The 18,768-nt window shown below is 42.1% G+C and overlaps 1 protein-coding gene across 1 annotated transcript in view; it reads right to left on the bottom strand.

The window, feature by feature from the left end:
• LOC145406443 (uncharacterized) overlaps window positions 1–16,146 on the bottom strand; it is a 47,202-nt gene extending 31,056 nt beyond the window's left edge. The window contains exons 1-2 of the mRNA XM_080277599.1: window positions 16,092–16,146; window positions 4,981–5,107 (exon numbers count right to left, since the gene is read on the bottom strand). Of these exons, the coding sequence (XP_080133725.1) occupies window positions 4,981–5,107; window positions 16,092–16,146 (182 nt within the window). The remainder of the gene's footprint in view (window positions 1–4,980; window positions 5,108–16,091) is intronic.
• Window positions 16,147–18,768: the final 2,622 nt, after the last annotated feature.

Here is an 18,768-nt window from a genome sequence, read left to right as displayed (position 1 = left end):
CAGCATGGTCGAATGATGAGGTGGAACGAGCTGTGGAACAAAAGACGAGGGCATATAGTCAATGGCTAGCGATTAGAGGTAGGGGAGAAGATGAGAGAGAGAAGAGAGAGGTATATGTGAGCAGGAGAAGGGAGGTGAAGAGATTGGTGAAGAAGAGTAAGAAGAAAGTGGATTAAGATTTGGGAGGAATCTGAGTGTGAAATGGAGGGAGAGTAAGAAATTGTTTTGGAGGGAGGTAAAGAAAGTAAGGCAGTGTGAAAGGGGAAATAGTGGGGGAGTGAAAGATAGGAGTAATAGATTGTTGGTGGAGAAGAGCGAGAAATTGAGGAGATGGAAGGAGCACTTTGAGGATTTGTTGAATATAGAGAGTGACAGCAGTGCGAGTATAAGTGGTTGGGGAATGGCTCGGAGAAGAAGAGATGAGTGAAGGGAGGAAGGGATCAGTAGGGCGGAAGTAGTGGAAGCAATGAAGATCAAGATGGGAAAGGCTCCAGGAATTGATGGAGTGTGTGGTGAAATGCTGAAGTATGGGGGTGAGATTTCTGTGGAGTGGATATGGAAGTTGTGTAGATTGGCTTGGGAAGAGGGAAGGGTTCCAGAGGACTGGAAATCAGGTATAATTGTTACTTTATACAAAGGAAAAGGGGAGAGAGAATTATGTGGTAACCACAGGGATATTTGCCTTCTTAGTGTGACTGGAAAAATATATGGTAGAATACTCATTGATAGGGTTAGGCATATGACAGAGGAGCTAGTTGGAGAAGAACAAGGGGGATTTAGGAAGGGAAAAGGGAGTGCAGATCAGATATTTGTTCTAAGATGTTTAGTGAAGAAGTATCTAGAGAAGGAAAAGAAAGTGTATGCTGCCTTCATGGACTTGGAGAAAGCTTATGACAGAATAGATAGACAAGGTATGTGGAAAGTATTAAGAATATATGGAGTGGAGGGAAAATTGTTGAGTGCTGTGAAGATTATGTACGAAGAAACTAGGGCTACGGTGCGAGTGGATGGTGAGCTGAGTGAGTTCTTTGATCTCAATGTGGGACTGAAACAGGGTTGTGTGATGTCTCCATGGCTGTTTAATATATATATGGATGGGGTTGTAAAGGAGGTGCAGGGCAGGGCAGTGGATGTAGGGGTGGCTCTAATGAATGAGGGTGAGATTTGGAAGATTCCGATGTTGCTGTTTGCTGATGATACAGTATTGCTGAGTGAAGATGAATGGGAGTTGCAAGGTTTGGTGAATGAATTTGGGACAGTGTGTAGGAAGAGGAATCTGACAGTTAATGTAAACAAGAGTAAACTTATGGTGTTTGAGAGGAATGAAGTCACAGAATGTACAGTGAGGTTGGATGGTGAGGATATGGAGACTGTGAGTGCATTCAAGTACTTGGGTAGTATGATGAGTAAGGATGGAACTTTGGGGGATGAAGTGCTTGAAAGGGTACAGCAGGGAAGGAAGGTTATTGGTTCACTGAAAGCTGTGATGAGAAATAGGGAGGTGAGTATGGAAGTTAAGAAGTCACTGCATGATAGTATTGTGATCCCTACCATGACGTATGGAAGCGAGGCGTGGACCTTGCAAGAGGGGAACAAGTCAAGAGTGAGAGCAGTGGAAATGAGTTACTTGAGAGGAGCATGTGGAGTGACATGAAGGGACAGGTTGACGAATGAAGAAGTGAAGGAAAGTTGTGGGGTGGATGTGGATGTGGTTGAGAAGATTAGGAGAAATACACTGAGGTGGTTTGGACATGTGGAGAGAATGGAGAATGAAAGACTGACTAAGAGGGTGTATGTAGGTGAGGTGGAGGTAGGGAGAGGGAGGGGTAGATCGTGGATGAGGTGGAGGAATGGAGTTGAAAGGTATATGAGGGAGGGAGGAGTGAGTTGGGGGAAACGTACTCAAATGGTGGGTGACAGAGCGACTTGGAGGCGTTTTGTCTGCGGCCACCCTTTGCGGGATTAGGGCGTCGGGCTATGGATAGATAGATAGTGTGTGTGTGTGTGTGTGTGTGTGTGTGTGTGTAATTACAGGCAGTCATGTGCAGTACAGTACTATGTGCAGTACAGCGAACAACTTAAATGTCATACTCTAAGTGACTCTGGATATTTCGTAACGCCTCTTCCTTAAAGATTTATTCTGCACCTTTTTTTCATGCAAGGAAGAAGGAACGAAAGACTAGAAGCCCCGCAAGGTTGTTCCCTCTAGGTCCTACGGACAATCACTAGTCTCCACATACTGTTTCTTAGTGACCTTGACCCCATTGAGGAGATTTGGATTTTTTTTTTTTCCTATCAGCAATGGTCCATGCCAGGACACATAACCTGGGCCCTTCAGACTCCTTGCGCAGTCTCCAGTTCTGGAATCACCGCGAGACTCTGAGGCCGGAATAATAATAATTATAATACCAGCGAAAACAGTAGTCTCCACCTACGTAGTAGATGTAGACTACTAATGCCAGCAAAAACAATACTCTCCACCTACGTCAGGTGTACCTAAAGTAGTGCCTCGATGCCCCCAGGGGATATCGAAATGGCTTCTTGGGGGTATCCTGAAAAAAAAAAAAAAAAAAGTATTTCGTGTATGGTAACTACGACTAACTAATCTGTGTATGAATGTTATTTTGTTGAAAATATAAATAAAGGAATCTATAGAATTCAACTGTTTGTTCATAGCCATTCTCTCTCATCTTTTTTTTTTCTTACAGGAAACTGAGAGTGGAAGGAGTAACAATATTAAAGAGGGGGTATCGGGTTGACTCGCATCTGAATCTGGGGGTATCGGGGCTGAAAAATTTAAGAACACTATAAGTAAAGACTGATAATAAAACAAAATAAACTCTTGGGCATCGGTCCGCCAAGTTTCGTCTACTGTCCTCCGGCCTCCTGCTGTTTCTTAAAATGACCTTGACCCCATTGGAGAGACTAAGACTTTTTTTTCTATCAGCAATGGTCCGTGCCGGGACACAACCTGGGCCCTTCAGATTCCTTGCGTATTCTTCGGTTCTCCTGGGATCATGGCGAGACTTTGAGGCGGGAATGGTAATAGTTCCAGCGAAAACAGTCTTCACCTATGCAGTAGGTAGAGACTAATAACAGAGATCCGTTCATTTCGAGATGCCTGGACACACTGAGTTTAAAAGACTGAAGGCTGTAGGCAGCAGAAATAAGGACAGAGGAAGAAAATTCCAAAGCTGACTTGTTTCATACATGAAGGGCTGGGAGTAACGGTTAACTCATGAATTAGACGGTTAACTCATGAATTACAGAGTTGGACAGAAATGGGATGAGAGTTTGCTGCCAGACGTCCGCCGTAGTGGTGGAAGGATGCAAGCAGACAATTCAGAAGAGCAGTGACCATTGAAGTAGCGACAGAAAAGAGATACAGATGCAACAGTGCGTCGAAAAGACTGGTTGAAGGAAGCCTGCAAAAGAAGGAAAGTATGAAAGCTTTTGACCCCTCCTTGTTGAGAAGAGCTGTATGTGAGGAGCATCCCACACATAAGAGCTGTAATCGACAAAGGGGCGAATAAGATCCCTGTATAAAGTCAACAACTGTACGAGGTAAAGAAGCCACGGAGTTGACTTAACACACCTAATCTCTTGGAAATAGATTTTACAAAAGAAGTAATATGATCTTTCCAAGATAAATCCCGAGAGAATTAAGTCTCAAGTATGTTCAGTGATAAAGCAGGACTGAGTTGGACTTTGTTAAAAACTAAAGGATAATCCTGCGAAGATTTTGACCCGTCCAAAGATGCAAGCACTGAATTTTTAATGCATTAAAAACAACAGGATTACTTTTACCCAGTCAGAGATCCAAGTGAGACATTAGGTGAGCCATAGCCTCAACTCGCGTTTGTTGAAGTAACCGCTGAGATGGACGCCGCAAGAAGCGAATGGAAAGGTATATGGTGGAGTGGACAGGATTACACGTAGAGCTTATAAGGTCATTGATGAATTGATGAAAAGGAGTTGCTGATAGGACAGAACCCTGAGGAACACCACTATCGATAGCCCTTGGAGAAGAAGGGTGGCTGTCAACAGCAGCAGCTATAGAACGACCAGAAAGGAAGCTAGAGATGAAGACACAGATAGAAAGATAGAACAAGTAAGAGGACAATTTTGAAGTTAAAGAATTATGCCAGACACGATCGAAAGCCTTGGAGATGTTTGGAGTTTACAGTTAGAGGAAAATATCTTGGAGAGTATGCTGGCTTACTCTATGTTATTGAAACACTGAAAAACTTCACCAAAGGGGGATGGTCAGAGGCTAGCCCCGAGGACAGATGAAATGGGAGCTCGAGCTCTTCCTGTCACCAGCTTTCCATCCACCTTCAGAGTACCGCCCTGCCTTTTGATGATGCCAGGTATGTGATATCCAGACAGTAAAAATAATATACAAGAAAAACTTTTTAGATTTTATATGCATAGGCAATCGTTCAGGAACAGATGCTACGACACCTCTTATATCATTTATATTACGGTCCAAAACGTTACTGTAGGCTGTATTCTAGGTTCCATGTAAGGCTTCGTAGCACTTCTTACTTGGCAGTTTCTTTTTTCCATATCACATCTTAATATTCTCTTGTACTTTACGTCGTTTTAGTATATCGACATATTTTGCACCAATAACATATAAGAGGATATTGAGTAGTACTTCCAGAATTAGATGCTAGGGAAGAACTGTTACGAAATCTCTCTCTAATTACTGTTTTTACTCAAACTTGACCCTGATTTTCTGCATTTAGCAGCATATTTCCCGTGGCTAAGTGACAGAAAAAGACAATGCTACTGTTCCACACCCTTTCCATTGCACTTCTCCGTGACTAGCATCCAATTCTAACGTTAATCTCCTGTTATAACTCAGTATTCAAGATGAAGAAATGGCAATTTTCGGCCAAGTTATAGCACAAGCAGTATGGCCACTCAAAATACAGGCACTCTGACGAAGAAACTGTGATCCTACTTAGTACTCACCTGCATTTGGCATTACGGCATAGATCAACGGTTTCGTCTTCTCTGTTGGGACACTCCACAATTCCATCACAGGCCTTAGCGCAAATGCCGGCACAAGCGACTTCACCAGGCGAGCAGGTACTGCAGTCTGAAAGGTTGAATGATGTTTTGACCCCTTCAACTTTAAACTTCAGTCCGATTAGCTTGGTTCAAAACAATAGCAACAGCCTCTGCACCCCAAGGAGAAATTATATACATAAACATGTATGTATGTACAGTATATATATATATATATATATATATATATATATATATATATATATATATATATATATATATATATATATATATATATATATATATATATCTGTGTGTGTGTGTGTGTGTGTGTGTGTGTGTGTGTGTGTGTGTGTGTGTGTGTGTGTGTGCGTGTGCGCGCGCACTCCCCTGAAGATGTGAATACAGGAAAGAGCTCGGGATATCCGTGTTTCCTTTTCTTTGTGGATATCAGCGTATCTATGAATCACGTTGTCATTAAGTGATTTAAGTGCATATATATATATATATATATATATATATATATATATATATATATATATATATATATATATATATATATACTCTATGCTTGTGGCTACTGGACGACGAGTTTGGTATATTCACCTTAAAGAAGACGCCTTACAGTGAAGGGGTTAATTATGACTCTATCTAACGCCTCCAAATCCGACATCTCTCCTATAGTGAAAGTTAACGCAAGGATATAAGAATATAGTAAAAGTCACCGGACTGACTGGATTAACCACTTAAAGGCAAGGGATCTTTAGCATACCATAAAATGATATCTTGGCATAACCTTTATAAAATAAAGCAATTGTGCGGTATTATTATATGCATGAACCATTACGATCCTTGCCGGATGTGGCGATGAAAGGAGATACACTAAATATTTTACGTGACTGCTGTGTGAAGCATGCAACAGAGGAGTGCGAGACGGAAAGGAAATCTTGGATATTCGAGAAAGAAGGGGAATGTGGAAGACAAGACAAACGCTGGCACGGAACTGTCCCAGAGCTGTTGGTGGTGGTATGTCTGTGCATATAGAAATGTTATGTATAAATCTAAATACATTATAGAACACGTCCATGGAAGCATATCGCGAGACACAAAAATCTTGCATGCATACCTCATACCTCACTCAGTATAAGAGAAAAACCGCCCCCACACGTGTCCTTACACATGTCGGAAACACTGTTGTCGTCACTGCCGTCAACACATCAGAAACACACAGCAGACATGTAGGTGACATCGTTGGTAAACATATCGGTTACAAGTCATTTATAAATCGGAAACATGTCGGTAACAGAGATGACGTACAAATGTAGGCTGTCTACACGAGTTGCCGTAGAATACAACCTCATATTTGTCAGTGCGTTAGGACCCTTCGTTGGCTTCTTTTTCAGTTCTCACTGCAACTATGCTACAAAATTCTTCATTTTCTTGTTCACTTCAGTTCTTTCCGCCTAAAGTGCACCGGAGATTTTTCTCTTTGCATCCGCACTCTTACTTTGGGCTAATACAGATTATATTTGGGATCCCATTATAGTGAATGGAAGTGGTATATCTTCTTCCTATCTATATAATAATGATTTCTGTGTTTGTTGGTTTGCCCATTTGTTACCGTACCACAGCAAAAATGCCTCATTGTAGCGCAATTTTTGTCAGAGCAAGGTACTGCTAAAATGCTCTGACTTGAAGAATAAAACAATTTCCAGTCCAGTCGGGCCACCAGTTCCCGAGTTATAACTCATTTCTCGCCTTTGACATCGAGCGGCTTCTACGGCCTTTAGGTGGATCACGTTCTTCGTGGGCATTGAAGTTACCGTAACACGACCTTTTTGGCATAAGCAAGTATCTTAAAACTCCGAGTCCACTCCATCCTCAAAGGTGTGTGCTTGTTCCTTCCTCCTGTAGCCGCTGGGTATACGGCAACCCTGGTTATGCATATTCCCCCAAATGTTGCTTCGTAAACACCACGGTTATCAACACATCTACTAATGTTAATAACATATCTGGGAAACTGTGCTGCCGACAGATCAGCAGGTTGTCTCCTACTTTGTCAACGACCTGACAGGCATATACGTGTTTCCAGCACGTGTAGCTGCGGTTGAATGCGCATAAATTCACTGGCATACTCCTCCATGGACACGTATTGAGAACCTCAGAATGGAGAGTGGCTTTACCTCGCTTCAACACAGAGTATGGAGTCGATCGACAGCAGCCACTGCACAGCTGTGCAAGCTCAGGCCGCTTCTGTCTGTCTCTGAGCTGTTGCAATGCACTCTTGCAAGGCACCCCCATCCTCACCCAAGAAAGGACTGGATACATTACACTGCTAGCGTAATTCACCACCTCAGTTTTGTTGACACCTTTCGGGAAGGCCCCGACCTGCCCGACCCCACGTATACCCCTTCCCCTCCATGGCTGCCCCTGGCGATCCACAGTCTTGCCCCACCTGACGACCGCCCTAGAGCGTCTCTGCCAGCCCTCCTTCGTCAGGATGGTCTCCGCATCACTCTGGACCCCAGGGACAGCTGAGTACTACACCAACGGATCAGTCACTGCTGATGGAGAAACAGGTGCTGCATTCTTCACCGAGGGTTGTATCGAGACCTGGAGGGTTCCCTCCGGATCCACCGTGCACGAGACAGAGCTCGTCACCATCTTAGGCGCCCTCAGAAATGCGCTGTCGCTATCACAGACGCATAGTCATCCACTCAGATTCGCTCTCGTCTCTGCATGGTATTCACGCACGACACTTCTCTGATAATGTAGGCCCGCTGACCTCCATCGCAGAAGTGGCTGACTCCATCAAAGGAAACGGAGGTGCAATATTCCTCCACTGGATCCTCAGTCATGCAGGCATTGCTGGCAGTGAGCTAGCGGATGCCGCTGCTCGCTCTGCCACTACACTCCCCGACATTACTTATCCACGACGTCCAAACCTCTCGCAGATCAGTCGCAGAGTGCATGCTGCCATCTGCATTTTGACTCACAAAGATCATGACGAGCAAGTTGCAGAAGGTTCACGCTCTACCAGTTGGTATGCGAGAGCCACTCGCTATGAGCCCCTCGCCGCCCCCCCAATCACCCCGAACTATTCACAGTGTGATTGCGGTGCCTGCGACTGGGCTTCCCCTGCTTCTCACAAATAGCTAACAGTGACCCAGAACCGTGCCCGTACTGCCACCACAGCAACGAGTGGCCCCTCCTTCACTACTTATTAGACTGCCCCTCCACTGCGGCCCTCAGCTCCAACTTACGAGACGCCCTTGTAAGACAAGTCTCAGCATATGACACAGCTACTGAGATTGTTGCTCTTTCCCCTATCTCAGCCCTGCTCAACACCATTTCTTTATACCCACCACCCCGGTAGATACACCCCCTGAACCTGACTTGTATACTTCCCTGACGGGCTTCACCTGCCAGTGTCCATTCTACATAATTAGGCGAACGAATCTCAACAAACACAACAAACACTGGCATAGGAGACTCGTAACACTTCTTCCAAAACGATATATTTTGCAAGTATTGCCCTTGATATCTACAAAATTTTTAAAAGTGAAACAGAAAAAAAAAAAAAAAAAGGGTGCTGATGAAATGGTGTAAAAAAAAAAATAATCCTCAAACCTTACGAGTGCGGTTAAAGATAGTATTCTTGTCAGCTGAGGAGGCTTTCTAGCATGTCTTACTTAGTGATTTATTTTGCATGCTTCTCTTTCCCATTTTCTGCTAGCTATCAGTACCGTTTTACTATTAACGTAGGTTCTATAACTATCGTCGACGAAACTATTAACGCCCCATAAGGCAAATTAAACTAGTACGGAAGAGATACTAAAAACCCTTCTAACTTCATAAGAATGCTGTTTCGACTAGTTTCTTCCGATGACTTACTTTATATTTTATTACTGCTACCACCAGTCGATTTCACGCCCCAATGGAGGGATATTTCAGACTGAAGGAGTTAGTTAAGAGTTTTATTAATCCTATTACTACTAAAGGTATGTCCAAAGTTGCATTAAAACGTTTACAGGTAGCGTCAGTAAGATTAAGATGAAATATGCAAGTCACCGTGCACCGGAAACTCAACAGGATATGGCATATCTACAGAAATTTCCTGTTACTTTGACAAGCCTCTGACTCTCACCATAATGGAGCAGCTGGAGATTTCGTGACACTTCCCTCCCAGCGGTTTACTTTATGTAGTTCCCTTTAACATTCCGAAGATTTAATCTAAAATTTTACTTCTGTTTTCTTCGAATAATTTTATTCGCCTAAAGAGGAGACGTTTTAAAATGGATGGGTTAGATATAGCCTTCATTTACCTTTTCACTACATGCGTGCTCTTTCAGTAAGAAAATAATAATTGTCTATTAATAACAACCAAATAATAGCAAAATACGTCATCGGACTGATGAAGATTCATACCCTCTTATACGAGTATGTGACTAATGCAAAGGGTGTCGTTATTGAGATGCTCCCAGTAATAACATACAGGAGAATATTAAGGTGTTAAATGCATAACAAATTACAAAAGGAGTAATACTTAGTCTCCTACGCCAACGAGAAAACGATTCATTGTCCGGGAGGCGTAAGACTACTTGTCGTATTCCAAGTGACTTACAAATATTTTTTAACACCTCCTCAGCGATTTATTCGACACATTATACCTCCATATCCTCCCTTATATTACTGATGGAAACTACGCCAAAATCAAAACGATATCAATGTATTTCAAGAGAATGCTTATGTGCAATATACAGTACAGCATAAATCGCTACGGAAGAGAGGCCACGATGTCTGCAAGACCACTAATAGTAGCTTAGAGTAATAGACCTCGAGCGGTTGTATTGAATTTTTACGAAGAAAAATTATAACTGCGAGATCATTAAAACAGAGTGTGCGATGTTGTAAGCAAGAGTCTAACTTAAGCGATCATTTATGGAACATGTACGATTGTTAGATATGGTTTCCTTTTACCCCACAGTACAATTCGTAATCAGCAAGAAAATGTAAATGGGCAAGACGTCATATTCTATCATCACCATATGCTTCACAATCTTCAGAAACTGGATGTTGGTCTACACCTTGGCGCCCTCAGTTTTAATAACATTTTGATATTTACTACAACGTAGAAAGAAAACACACACACACACACACACACACACACACACACACACACACACACACAGAACAGAGAGAGAGAGAGAGAGAGAAAGAAAGCATAGCTGTAGTTGTGTGTGTGCTTTGCAAAATACAGCGCCAAGAAAATTGTGCAGCAAAGCCTCCTATGGCACAGGCAATAGCACACATTATTCTCGTAAACTTAGAAGAAATTCCCTGCACCTCATACTTAGCGAATAATTTTTTTATATTACACTTTATTATTCACTTGTATAATATTCTTGGCTCTTCATCATCGGCATAGATTGTATAGGCAGCATGAAAAAATAAATCATATGTAAAGATACAGGAGTAAATTGGTAAGGAAAGGTGCCAAGGAGCCTCTTCAGCCGACGAGAATTCTTGCCCTTGAATACGGCCCTGAGGCTGTTCAAGAAGCATTGCACCCTTCCATCTTGGTTGCATCACCCGAATTTGCAGACTCATGATGTAACCCTTCCATTTGCAAAGCCGCCGTCTTTAAACGCACACACACATACATGCATGGATGCTGGCAGGCATGGACGCACGCACGCACACACTCAAGCACGGGCAAGCATACACACACACACACACACACACACACACACACACACACACAAGTACTGGTGCACTTGGCTCCTCTACCTCAGCTAGAAACGTTATTGCGACAGTTCTGTTATTATGCATCCCACTTTAGAAATCGGCTTAGAAGTCCGTTCTCTAAGTCCAGTAGTACAGTAACGACACAACAACAGAGGAGTGATTTCCTGCATCCCTCACACGGCACTTGGCATTCTGGGCCGTATTGTCGTTGGCTAAGGAGGTTTCCTGGCACCTTTTCATCAGCGATTTATCTTGGGCATCAACACGGGATTACTCGTTTTTAGGCTGATTATACAGGGTGTCGCGGAACTTGACGTACTAACTTTTGGAAATGATTCTTATGTTGACTTTAGCAGAAAATGCAACATCAACACGGGTCCAATTCTCAGCCGTTACATACCTACAGTTACTGATGACCATCTGGCCGAAAATGGTTTCCCTCATAATTTACCTAAAAGGTTATCAGTAACTGTAGCTTCGTAACGGTTGAGAACTGAACCCATTTAGATATAGTATTTTTTTTTTTTACCCAATACCAGTTTCAGAATTATCTCTTGAAATTAATAAAAATCTCGAAACACTCTTTATATTTTTAATACCGACACAGATTACATAACTAGAATACCACAGAACACAAATATACCATGAGCAGAAGTAAACGAAAAAGAGGTGTACTAAACCCTGCCAAGCGAACGAGAACACGATCCTTGGCCACTGACAGACCAGAATCTCTAGGTCATTTTTCTAGGTGACACTGTAAGGCTTCGTAGTGTCCATTTCTTGACTTTAGCGTATGTTACACTCTGATATTCTCTCCCATGTTCTTTTTGTATTATTTGTACCACCATAGTTTGTTTCAGTTATATACAATATAATAAAAGGGTGTAAAATGTAAAATTACTCGTTTAGGAGGACTGTTAGGAAATCTTCAAAGATATAATGTATGAAGTTAAGGACATCCGGTATCACATTTAGATCTGGTGTTGTGGTATATTAGTGGGGGTGTTTTGATGGTCTGTTGCTGTTTTTGTCATAATCAAGTCACCCTCTCTCTCTCTCTCTCTCTCTCTCTCTCTCTCTAAATGTGTGTGTGTGTGTGTGTGTGTGTGTGTGTGTGTGTGTGTGTGTGTGTGTTCATTACCTCACCGAATAGAGGAGCGGGTCACTTCTATGACCTCCATCTCAAATGCTTCCTCGCACTGAAGAATTTAAAGAAGCCCTCGTAGTGAAGGTGTTAGAAAATCTCCATTTACTCTTAATACCATGTCTTATCTCTTCATATTATTATTATTATTATTATTATCATTATTATTATTATCATTATTATTATTATTATTATTATAATTATTATTATCCACACTCGCTTGAAGGCCGCCTTCGGCGGCCTCCGCTCGATATCAAAAGGCCAGAAATGAGTAATAACTCGGGAACCGGTGGCCCGATTGGACTGGAAATTGATTTATTCTTCAAGTTAGAGCATTTTAACCGTACCTTGCTCTAACAAATATTGCGCTATGTTGCGCCGTTTTTGCTGTGCTACGGTAACAAACTAAAAAACATTCAGAAATCAGATCATTATAATATAGATTGTCAGACGGTATTATTCATCCCATGGACAAATATCTCGTACTAAAGGTGTTAAATTTTCGTAACAAAGGAAGAGAGCGATGAAGATTTCTTTTTTCTTTTCATTGCTTTTTTTTTTTTTTTTTTTTTTAATCTGACAAAGGCGTCCAACCCATATCAGCTCAATTGATGGCTAAGTGTGGTAAGAGCAAAGGGTCGATTTAACCAGTAAGCAATGTGACCCCTAAACCTTCAGGTATATCGAATTTCATGCAACCGCAACTTAGTATTCAACCTGGGGGAAAGATTCAGTTTATTCGGGCAAAAACAAATCTATTACATATTGAGACACTAGGGCAGGAAGCTCAGTGGCGGAACCAGGCAGGAATAAAGTTTTGTCCTCGAATTGTGTTTTCTGATATCACTCTCAGGTATCCGCCATAGCTATCTGATAATGTTAGTCTCCCTGCCTCCCCCATCCCAGCTCATCCCTCTTCAGCCACTCCCAGACTGGTATTCCCGTGAGGCTGGGAAGCTTTATACCGTAGCACCTGTTTGTTAGTGGCTACCTCGAATATTACATCTCAAAATTATTTCTTCAGGTATTTAAAGCTTTTAATACCTAAATAAATTACAAAAATAACATCTCTAACCATCTATCTATAGCCAGACGCCTCAACCCCGTAAGGGGTGGCCACAAACAAATCACCTCCACGTCACCCTGTCCCCTTCCATTTTGATACCTTCCCCCCAGCTCACACACTCCTTTCTCATACACCTCTCCACACCATCCCTCAATCTCATACTCGGTCTCCCCCTTCCCTCTCCCCCCCTCCACCTCACTCTCATACACTCTCGAGGAAAGTGTATGTGAGTGCCATGTGCAGAAATAAAGCCGGTAAGGAATACGTGGCAGAGAGCTTTCCTAGCCCCTTGAATCCGATGACGTATTTTTTTAAATCCCTGTTACCTGCAGACGATTATTTTCAGCTGAAGACAGACTTTATAAAATGGAGCGATTTGATATAGCCTTCGTTAACCCGTTCCTTCAATTGAAGAAAATCGTCTGGTAGTGGTCTAATGAAAATTTAAAATGTCATGGGACTGAAAAGGTTAACTGGCAAGAATACGGCCTCCAGTCACTTGCACAACCTCTACTTTCCTCATCTTGCTACCTCTCTCACTGGTTCGTGTTCCCGGAAACTTTGAACCATTTCATGGTCAGGACAGCTCAAATTTTTGATCACAACTAACACTAGAGGATTTTATTCTTCTAAGACTGAGTCACAGAATCCTGGGATCGCAAATACTGCCTCCATTAACTCTCTCTCATACTCAGGATTACTCGAATATTCTATTCCAGCCAACGCCAGTCACTATTATTTAACTGAGAGTTTTCTATTAGCCTGGGAATGTTAAAAGTGGCTCCATTTATCCCCTCATGATCAAGACAATGCTTATATTCTTTTAACCTAACGTTTAACGATTTTATTCAGCTGAGTTACAGGAGCATTAACAGCCTCATCATCGGAACAACTCTCATTTTATTCCAGTTAACACCAAACGAATTTACTTAGCTAAGAGTCAGTTATAAAGTTTTGAGTGTTAACCATTTCATACCATTATTCTTGTTACTGGACAGATTTATCCAGCTTTAGCGAGAGAGTTTTCGATTAGGAGGCTTTAGGTACAGCATCATTAACCCCATCACCACCAGAAATATTTCCTAAGTTGATTAAAATCGTCTGTTGGTGACATGAAATAAACTGATGCAACTCACCAAAGGTGCCAGTGGGTTAAGGCCTTCTGTCCTATTATTTTCTTTACTCGTTACCACACACGATTTTTTTCAGTTTACGGAGAAATCAAGTTCTGAATGGGTTACTTGACTCTGTATATAACCCTGTCACCACAAACGGTCTTTTTATAAATTAACAATATCGCCTGGAGGTAATAAAAACAAAATGAAAAGTACTCCATCGCAGTAAAAGTGTAGACATCCAACTAGGTATTCCAGGCGTATGTTCCGTCAAGGTGATAAGTGATATGTGATGTGGAGAAGGACGCCTTCATGGGGTGGCACCGATATAACAGAGCTGCTCCACTACCCGATTATGTAAACGTCCCTCACCTCCCTCTCTATCAGCCAAAAGAAGACTGGCAGGCTTCAGGCAGAGGGCAACTTCAACCTGTAGTTCACCGGATTCACGTCCAGATGAGACTGGAATTGCAACAACGACAACGACAACAGCAACTACTTCGACTACTACTACTACTACTACTACTACGACTACTACTACTACTTCTACTACTACTACTACTGCTGCTGCTGCTTCTACCACCCACTTCCACTACGGCAATCCAAAACAAGTGACAAATTAAAATGCTTAAGGCTTACATGTGGTCTGGGCACACCGTAATTTGGTATGTCTAATGTACTTCAATCCGATTACGTATTGTAATGGCTTACTTCTAATGCTAACAGACGATCTTTCCACCACTTTAGAGGGATCGTCTTATAGCGACGGGGTTAATGAAGGCTACACCTAATTCTCTCCAGGTCGAATAGCCTCAATGAAATAATTTAGAGACTGTCTTATAGTTGAAAGGGCTGAAAGAGGTGACAAATGTATCAAGAGAGTGCACAAAACGGAGAATGTTTGAGTACTGGAAGGAAGGTCCATCCATCCATCCATCCATTGCCAGACGCCATGTATCCCAAACGGGGTGGTCAAGGGCTTAGAATTAATTGTTTTACAGGGAGGGGCACTAATCCTCCACCAATCCCACTTGACACGTAGGGATGCCAACAGCATCTGGTGTTCCCAGGCGGTCACCCATCCAAGTACTAACCAGACCCATCGTGCCCCTGATAAATGGAAACGCTGAGAGAGAACATGAAAGCCATAAGGATGTCTTCCTGTAGTAGCAGAGAAAAAATGTTCGAAAGATGTCAGGTGTCAAAATAAAATATCCTCTCAGATATTATCTTGTCGTGGGGATTTCCACGTCAAACACCTGAGGAAAGCACAGGTATAATGTACTGTACAGACTCGTTTTGGGCTACCACTACAGAACATTAATATTTAAAATCCACTACATTTTTCATCACACTTATCGCAGTGTCATTAAGACAAACATTACCACATACATATTTCACAGCCTACTGAAGGCAGAAATATCTGAGGACTGACTGTGTAGCAACTGTCTTTACGTCATAGATTTCTCGGAAATAACACATTTGTTGAACGTGACTCGTGATGTTTTCTTACGTTTAGTGATAAATCAGTGATAATAATGAATCCCTTACTAAATACGAAAATTTCCACTTAGGTGAATATATTTATTATTACTAAGACGCCATATGTGTAATCATAACAGAATTATAACTTACTCATTAAAAATGACTAGAATATGATCATGTTGGAAGTAGGCTACATGGACTGTGTTACGTTAGGAATGCACATTGCATATTTTGCGTACGAAGATGGTAATTATATAAGTGTGTATGATGATGCCGAACTTCCTGTTTCTATGTATGCGACCTTATTCACGAATACACAAAGTATTAAATTAGTTATGCCTGTGTATTTCAATAACTCTGTGTATGTATTTCAAAGTTCGTACATGTGTCCTATGCAGTCACCCGTTTAAATCCTTCTTAAATGCAAAGCATGAATGCCCAGAATCAGGCTTCTCACTGCGCTTCTCCCACTCTCTATACGCCCGGCAGCGACAACATGATACTGATGAAGTCATACCTGTTGGTGACGGCAGCAGGAGAGTGAGTGTTGCTATTGCTACAAAGTTTAGCATGTTGGTTTAGCTCAATTTCTCGACTACCACTTTCAATACCCAACGTAATCCTTTTGTACACTCCACTGGCAGGCAACAGCTGGCTCGGTAGTAAGCTCGGCTCAAGCTACCACCCACCACTGATGCCGCAGTGTAACTGGGAAAACTCCGTACAGACTGGGGAGACCCAGACTGTTACGTAGGGGAGTTGCCGGCTCATAAATTAACTGAGATCATTGCAACAGGCGAGTATTCGTGAGGACTGAGAGACATATTCTGGGCTCAAGAGTCTAAAAGAGGCTTATCCGAGAGGAATAGTTAAGAATGAAAACATTAATAATTCAATAAGAAGTAAGTTCCTTCTGAGGACGGCTCCTAAGATGAACGAAATTGTTTAGCGTCAGCAACATCCTAGATTTTAGTCGTGAAAGTGACGCTGCCACAAGTTCAAATCCCACTGCGGGCAGGGGACTTTTAAGTGATTCCCTTTCATCTCCGCTTCCCCCTGCTACTTCACGAATCTCTCTCTTCCCCTCTCACTGACTATTCCCCTTAGCTATCTATCTGTCTGTCTATCCATCCATCTATCTATTTATCTATCGATCGATCTACCTACAGTACCTCTCTCTCTCTCTCTCTCTCTCTCTCTCTCTCTCTCTCTCTCCCGTATATATATACATACATATATATATATATATATATATATATATATATATATATATATATATATATACATATATGTGTGTGTGTGTGTGTGTGTGTGTATGCAGGGGCGTACCCATGAATTTTCTAAGGGGGGGGGCTCGTAATGAGGTGAGGTCAGGTAATCCGATAATTACTTGAAGGTCACATGCAGGTTTAGAGTTAGAGAGCTGCTGGCTCATGTGTTACTCTTTGTTTGTACTTGCCAATTTTTCATGTTTTGCTGTTATCGAAATAAATATATATAAATTTTTAAAGGACCCAGAGAGCTAAGGGGGGGGCCTGGGCCCGCCCCCCACCCTGGGGTGCGCCCCTGTGTGTGTGTGTGTGTGTAGATAGATATATATACAGAGAAAGAGAGAGAGAGAGAGAGAATTTCCAATGAGCATGGAATAATTCTGACCTAAGTATCCACACGAACACTCCCTATTATTTGGGTTAGATTAGGTTAGGATGGGTTTGGATGAATGATGTAGAATGTTATGCCCGCGCGCGTTGCGGGGTTGGGTTATGTCTTTGGTTCGGCTTGCCTGTCAGTCCGTGTGTTCGTCTAATTATGGAATAACTGTTGGGTGGAATTCCACCAAATTTGGAAGAACGATTGAAGATCATCAGAGGAACAAGCGATTATGGGCCAAGCAGAAAGGCAAACTTTTTGGTTCGAATTCAAGGCCAAGCAGAAAGGCCAAGCAGAAAGGCAAACTTTTTGGTTCGAATTCAACCAAACTTGGTGGAAGTGCTAAGGGGCAGAAATGGATAAAGTACTTTGATTTTCAGAATAATCGGTCAGACGTAAATATACCAGAGCAAGGTCAAAGGTTCTAACATTTGTCTTAAAAAGTTTTTATTCGATTTGCACCAAACTTGGTCAAAGGTCAGGCCCATAGGGCAAGGTCTAGTCAAATACTTTTGAGCCAGTTCGAACCAGACTTGGTGGCAGGGTTGAGGGGTCAGGCAAGGAATAAAGTAATTTAAGTGTGAGAACAATAATTGGTCCAAGTTCAGCTCTCAAGGCAAGGCCGGTTCATAGGTTCCGCTTCTGATTGACTGTAGGGCGATGTTACGCTCTGAGTGCTCCATTTTTATTTTTATTTTTATTTTTTATTTTTTTCAAGCTGTTCGGTTCTGTGCATCTTTTCCGGACTCAATTGGCTTACACTTAACCTGACCCACCCTAACCATATCTGTACAGGCAATCTTGTTTCGGATTACTGTTAAAACAATTTCTGCAGTCACCACACCAAATATGTACAGTTTAATGTTATACAACAAAGAAGTAATGAAAACCAGTTAAGATGAAACGCAGGTGGTGACGCGTGTACCGCAAAGTTAAACTCCTTGAATCCAAAAACTGTAGATAATTATAACGACTGATAATATCTCGTCACACACACACACACACACACACACACACACACACACACACCGTAGTCATTAACTCTTCCAACACTCCCTTCCCCCCTGCCGAAGTTCTGTGGGACGAGGCGACGTACTCGGACACGCGGGATTCGAACCTTTATCCTGAGAATCAAATATGGATCACGGGTCACAGGCAAAGCGATGGGTGCGGGTTGGGAAATAGCTTGTTGTGAAGATGTTGGTGCTATTTGGCTTCAGATGACGAAATTTTGTATCACTTTATACAATCTCGTTAATTCTCTTGCATGAGTAAAAAAAAAAAAAAAAAAAAATGTATAAAATTTCGCAATATCGCTGTTTTCACCCTGAACACTACGTGTGAAAAACTCGATGTACGGACCTTCTGGGAAATGTGAAACTCTTTGAAAGCAGCTTTGTTCGAACCAGCTTCAGTTTGTGTTTCAAAGATTCGTTCAGTATGAGTCATTCCTGGGGCAGGATCACACCACGTCACCACTATTGGCAGACGTGAAATCGTGGCTCAGGCAACTTACCCCTAAAATCTAACTCGTAAAACATAAG

The sequence above is a fragment of the Coenobita brevimanus genome, chromosome 70 (genome assembly GCF_032717465.1).
Source record: "Coenobita brevimanus isolate Jiangsu-jjx chromosome 70, ASM3271746v2, whole genome shotgun sequence".
Classification (NCBI taxonomy): Eukaryota; Metazoa; Arthropoda; class Malacostraca; order Decapoda; family Coenobitidae; genus Coenobita; species Coenobita brevimanus.
Note: the sequence above shows the minus strand (reverse complement) of the source record. Positions and strands in the feature narration are given on the sequence as shown.